Below are 6,000 nucleotides of genomic sequence, written 5' to 3'. Positions count from 1 at the left end.
ACACCTTCTCAAGGACTGCTGCAAGGTCCTGAACAGCAGAGAGCTGGACCATTATTATGTGCTGGCACAGAAATATTGACCACATGTTAAAGCTTGAAGTAGGTCAGGCAGCCATCTGCTCTTGCTGACAGACCTCCATGACCACAGTTAAAGATTCTCATTTTAGAGGAACTTCACAGCTTGCATCAGATTTGAAAGAGCAACCATAAACGTGCTGTAGCCTCTGCTCCAGCTCCAGGAATTAGAAAACCCACAGTTTGACGTTTATTGGCTCCTGTTTTAAAAATAGCTGAAGCTTAGTCTACTTCTACTAATTAAAAATCATAATTTTCTGAGTGTGACTGTCTCGGCCTCCTGCCCGAGGTGTCAGGGGTGGGGGCAGCCAAGGAGCCCCTCCCTCACCCAGCACTGGCAGACCTGAATCCAGCACATAAAATAACCTGGAAGCTTTGCAGCAAATGAATGAAATAAAGAGACTGACCCCCTTTTTTTTTTTTCCAAACAGTTCACATTTATTGATAACAATAAAAAAATCTTTTAAAGACTATCTGTATTTTATTACCAAGAATGAGGTATTATGTATACAAAACATTTACAGAATTTGATATGCAGTTCATGAGGAGGGACAGGGAAGTGAAGGACACTGATAATAGGAAAGGTGCCAACAGAAGAGTCGCTGGCTGAGAGAAGGAAGAGCAGTATCACACAAAGAAAGACCAAGGTATGGGAAATTAATTAGTTAGACTGCAGTGATCAAGTCATATTGCCACAGCACTCTGCTTACAGGAAGATTAACTATTGTTTGCCTGGAATTTTATCTCCCTGGTTTGTGCTGTCCTGTGCTTTGAGCTCTAAAAGATGTGTTGAGATCAACAGCAGGAAAAACCCAAAGTGCCACTTTTGAGCCAGCTCAAGTGAAAAATAAAAATACAGATCTTCAGACTTGAAAAGGGCCTGCAACTCAAAAAGGTTTAGAAAGCCAGACACCTGGACAGATGTGGAGTGTTGAATGGAGCAGATCCTTTACAGTTGTCAGCAAAATCACCATCTGAGAGAGAGAGAGAGAGAGAGAGAGAGAGAGAAAGGGACCATCTTCAGCCCTTACAGCCTGGTGAATGGGAAGGATTGCTGTGAGTGTCAGCAGGTGAACCTCACTGTGCTCCAGCTGCACTCCCTGTGCTGGGAATCCTGGTTCCTGGTGTCAGGAATTTGGGCAGAGCTCCTGTGAGCAATCCCAGAGGATCAGGCTGTGCAGACTGGGTGGGAGCTGTGTGGCACCAAAGCAGTGACCTGTGCCACTCTGGCAGCCTAGAGTAACAGCCTAACCTCCAGCTCCAGCTTCTGAGTCCTAAAAGAGTCCCAGAAGAGATCAGTTTGGTTCAGTTTAAGGAGGCTGTTCCCTGAGCACCTCTGTTACTAAAATATCTGTCAGCTCTGCCACATGCCACAGCCAGAACGGGGCTGCAGCAGAGCTGCTGTCAGGGGTCTGTCACCTGCCTCTCCAGGCATAAAAAAGCTTCACACTGAGTTCAGAACCAGCTTTCCTCAGGCAGGAGATCCAGAATCTCGAGTGAATTTTGCTTTCCCACTGCAACACCTCTGTATGCTCCTCCACCACTTACCCAAGCCAGACCCTGTCCCACTTCCTAGCAGGGACTGCAGTCAACACAGAAGCTCCTTGCGCCTGCATGGACAATTTAGCTAAACCAAGGGTAAGGAAAGATCAAGAAGGATCAAACTGTGCAAATCCTGCTGCATTTCAGACCAAAATCCTCTCTGCCCCACTGCCAGGTGTGCTCTGTACATGTGTGATAGTCCAGTCTTTGGAGCCTTTTGCTGTGCATAGAGAGAGGGCTTGAGAGGGAAGAATACCTGAACAGAGTTCAGCAAGGGTCCAACTTGGGCCTGGCAATCAGGGACAGAATCCCAAATGGCAGATCACCTGTGGCAGTGGCACTAGTGAAAATGGTGGAGAAAATCCTTAGAGTAACTTCTGTATCACTGAGAGGGAAGATCCCTGTGCTCCCTGCCCACATGAAGGCTGACCAGAACTGAGGTGCTCCATTTCTGCCAGGCACAGGGAAGGACAGGAGGCTCCAGGGAGGGAGAAGTGCTCAGGAAGGATGGAAGCCACACATCCTTCAGATAGATGAAGCAATCTGAAGCTCTGCATAAATTCCTGACAAGAAGAGAATCTCAGTAAAATCCATTTGCTTGGAATGCACTAAGGAAGCAGAGTGAAGCTCCAGCACAGAGCTGGGAACAAAAGCTCAGAGCAGCTCTGGATGAGCCCAGCGTGACACAGTGAGGGAGAGCCTCTCTCTGCCTCTCTCTCCGCAGTGCTCCATGCACAAATCCAAGGAAAGGACAAATTGCTTTAACCCAGCAAGACCCAGAGCTCAAATTCCCCAGAAATGTGCTCATACAAAAGGTATATTCAGTGTTCCAGCCTGGCCACAGCTCTGTGGGCATGCTTTGAAAAAAACGGACTCACAAAGTCAAGTATCCAGCAACTGCTGTTCTTTGTCTCGGACATCATTAGTGGCAATGGGAGAACAGCTTGCAGCACTGGAAGATCACAGGGGATTTCTCAGGATGGAAGGAATGTCCTGACAGGAGACTTGCAGTTGATCTCTAATGCACTACGGAGCATTTTTGGTAGGGTTTTTCTTTTTTGCTTCTTAACATCTATACAGTTTTTTTTTAAAAAATCATTCTTAACTGATGCACTGGTTGTTTTTCCTTGTCAGTAAGAGCCCTTGTGTTCAGAGTTAGGATTTGTGCAAGCACACTTGCAAAAATATTTATGGCTGAGTTAGGAAAAAGGGTTAAAGTTAAGAGACAAGCTGTTGGATCTAACAAAGACCAAAACCACTAAGTGTAAAATTCAAACAGCTACTTTACTATCTATAAAAGGTTTTTTGGGGTGGGTTTTTTTTTTGCACAATTGCCAGTTGAATATGCTGTATTGCAGTCAGCTGCCACGGGCGAGGGTCCAGCCATCACATCCCTTTGCTTTTCAGCTGTCATGGCACTACCTGGAAATCATGGAGCTGGAATGGGACTGGCTAGAGGAGGTGGTGGCAGCACTGAGCTGGGAGAATCCACTGTGGCTCGATTCAAGGCTGGTCATAGATCCCCTGCAGAAAAAAAAAGAAGAAAGCAGTTTCAAGCTTCAGATCACAGGAATATTTTGATTTCTGCTCTGCATCTATACTCTATTTGTTCACACACTGAATAAAAAGCAAATAACAGTTTGGTGCAGATACTCAAAAGCTTTTCTGCCTCAGCACATAAAGTAATGAAGACACTGCACCTCCTTCAAAAACCAGATGCTGTTCAAAGAGAAGGGGATTTAAATTCAGTCAAGAAAATGGCAGAAAATTAAATTCAACAACTGGAATTTGAATTGCACTTCCTTTTACAACCTGCCAAGCCCAACTTAAAGCAGAGCCAAGTGAGCAGTGATATTACCACCGGACAACTAATTAACCCCTTTGATACATTAGTCGCCCTCAGTGCAACTTTTTAAGGCACTCACAATTTACTTGCATTTAAGTGAAGCTGACATTGACTCGATCATCCAAATAATCAGTAAGGTTTGACATTGGCTGCCCTTGGCCAGACTTACCTGAAATCTTCAGATCCTATCACTTCTGTATAGTACATCACTTTACATTTGTGAGAGGACACCTGTAGAGATGCCAGCACATCATCCACACGAGGCAGGTTGGTTGTAGCACAGGCAGGCATGCTGTGGAATTTCCACTGTAAAATGTAAAAGCCAGGCCACCTCGTCACGTGGGAGCCCTGCAAGCAGATACAACAAAAATCAAAATTTAACTTGGTTAACAGAGATTTGTAGGTTTGACATTTCTTTTTCAAGCTTAGAAAAACTGCCTACATGCCCAGAATTTTTGCCCAATGCCAACATTTCAGCTCCTGAGACAAATGGCAGTGCTGGGAGACTCTCCCCACACAACATCCTTATCAAATCTGGGATGGAACACCAGCAGTTCCTCCAGCTTTTCGACAGTGTCAAGGGGTTAGGATTTAATATGCTGAAAGGACAAGTTCTGCTTTACAACAACATCCATTTTTCCATTTATTTTCATTCACAGCTGTCCTTTGAGACAGTGAAAAAAGCAGTTAAGGCTTCTGCCTCACAGTTCAAGAGGTCACTGCCCATATTTCTAGTTTAACACTTCCATCTTGGTGACTTAAGGAGCTGCTTTTTCAGAGGCTGTTTGACTCATTCCAAGGCAACAGGAACAGCAGTGGCAGTGTGTGACTGTAAACATGCTGCATGTTACATCAAACTTGGAATGAAAGGACAGGTTGTAAATGGCATAAAAAGGCCTTCAGGAGCTTTGGCCATTGGGAGCTCTTACACTGCCCATTAGAGGGCAAACACACAGAAGCTCAGACTTGATTTCCAGCCTTCTCTTATTACTGAGGGCAGGCACTGTGATATTCCTCAAACAGAATATTTGCTACAGTAAATAACTATCAGAATTACAGCACAAAGCATGTTTAGCCACTTTCTGGATGTGCATTTTAGGTGCCTCCCCATGTTCCTTGCTGATCAGTCACTAGCAGACTGATGCAGCTTCCCCTCCCAGGTAAATCCCATCCCTGCTCTGTGCAGCACCCAGGCTGGAGCAGCAGATGAAATGCTGGCCAAAAGCAAGCAGGCAGCCCAGCAGTGAGTCAGCACTCAGCCATCAGTGCTGTGAGCAAGAGCAGGCAGCCTGGGCTCCATCTGCCCCCACAGAGGCTCTGCCTCGCTCACCTGCACACTCTCCCCTTCTTTGCAGATCAGGGGAGACTCCACCATGCTGTAGTCACGCCCCAGCTGCCAGACTTTGTCTATCAACTGGACGTTGTTCCCACCAGGAGATGTAATACTGTGAGCCCCCAGAGAGTCCTTTTTGGGAGGCTGTGGGGCTCTTTTGGAATGGAAGATGTTAAAAACGATGTCGCCCTTGCACACGTCAAAATCCCATGTGATCACTGACGAGGCGTCCACGATCTGGATGAGAACCTGAGACAGGAAAGACACATTAGACAACAGCTCAGTAAAGGCAAACTCCTACAGAAAAGAAAGACAAAGAACAGAGCTTTTTTGTTGCTGGGCTTAGTTTATACTATTAAGAAGGCTTTTTAATAGTTGAAAAAAGGCATTGCAGATACAAATTCCCCCCTGATGGGGTGTCTATTCTAAAACATGTCTTTCAGAAGCTTTCAAGCAGCTTCTGTGAGAATTTTTCTTGCTTTGCTTAGAAGAATACGGCTTTGAATAGAATGAAAACCAGTGATATTCTCTAAATGGCAACAAAATAACAGGAGGAACAATCACAAACTTCAGCTACTAAAGCACCACCATGCACCAGCTCCAGAAGGTGGAAGCACAGGAACAAAATAAACAAGAAATAAACCATTCCCAGGCCAACAGACCGAGTTCAGAGAAGAGGGCTGAGATGAAAATGAGAGCAAAGGGCAGCTTGAGCTGTACCTCATGGGGAGCTCCTTTGAAGACACTTGCAGACTGGTAGATTGTTTCAGTCCAAAGCTTGATGTCTTCATTTTCCAACTCTTCTGCTGTCCGGTAGAGGGACTTGGGAACCAGCCCACCCTCTGGTACTTCACACTAAAACCAAAAAAACATTAAAAATTCTCTCCTGTGACTATTCTATCATGTTCTCTGCCTTCCAGCTTCAGAAACAAACATTCAGCAATACTCTGGAGAAGGGAACAGCCTGAAAGTAATTTTATAGCTTGTACATGATACATATGTAATTCTTTTTACAATGATCTGGGTGAGGTGTTTGCGGAACTGCACACCAGGGGAACAGATCTTGTACATACACAACAGCCAGCACCCCAGAAAGGGACTGTGCAAAGGCTGAAATTATCATTTACACCACCTTACACTGAAGAAAGATGGGAGGCACTTCAGAATCTTGAGGGAAGTGGCAATAGTGACTAAGTGTGAAAAAC

General features: G+C 45.2%; 1 protein-coding gene across 1 annotated transcript in view; it reads right to left on the bottom strand.

The window, feature by feature from the left end:
• Positions 1-485: 485 nt before the first annotated feature.
• SEC14L1 (SEC14 like lipid binding 1) overlaps positions 486-6,000 on the bottom strand; it is a 41,240-nt gene continuing 35,725 nt past the window's right edge. Inside the window, exons 13-16 of the mRNA XM_005526805.3 lie at positions 5,516-5,650; positions 4,793-5,044; positions 3,632-3,810; positions 486-3,140 (exon numbers count right to left, since the gene is read on the bottom strand). Coding sequence (XP_005526862.1) covers positions 3,035-3,140; positions 3,632-3,810; positions 4,793-5,044; positions 5,516-5,650 — 672 coding nt within the window. The 3' untranslated portion in view covers positions 486-3,034. The remainder of the gene's footprint in view (positions 3,141-3,631; positions 3,811-4,792; positions 5,045-5,515; positions 5,651-6,000) is intronic.

The sequence above is a fragment of the Pseudopodoces humilis genome, chromosome 21, assembly GCF_049639895.1.
Source record: "Pseudopodoces humilis isolate 2021_Gansu_Grassland_sample_001 chromosome 21, ASM4963989v1, whole genome shotgun sequence".
In the NCBI taxonomy this organism is placed as follows: Eukaryota; Metazoa; Chordata; class Aves; order Passeriformes; family Paridae; genus Pseudopodoces; species Pseudopodoces humilis.
The sequence above is the reverse complement of the archived record's forward strand: the minus strand, read 5'-3'. Positions and strand labels throughout refer to the sequence as shown.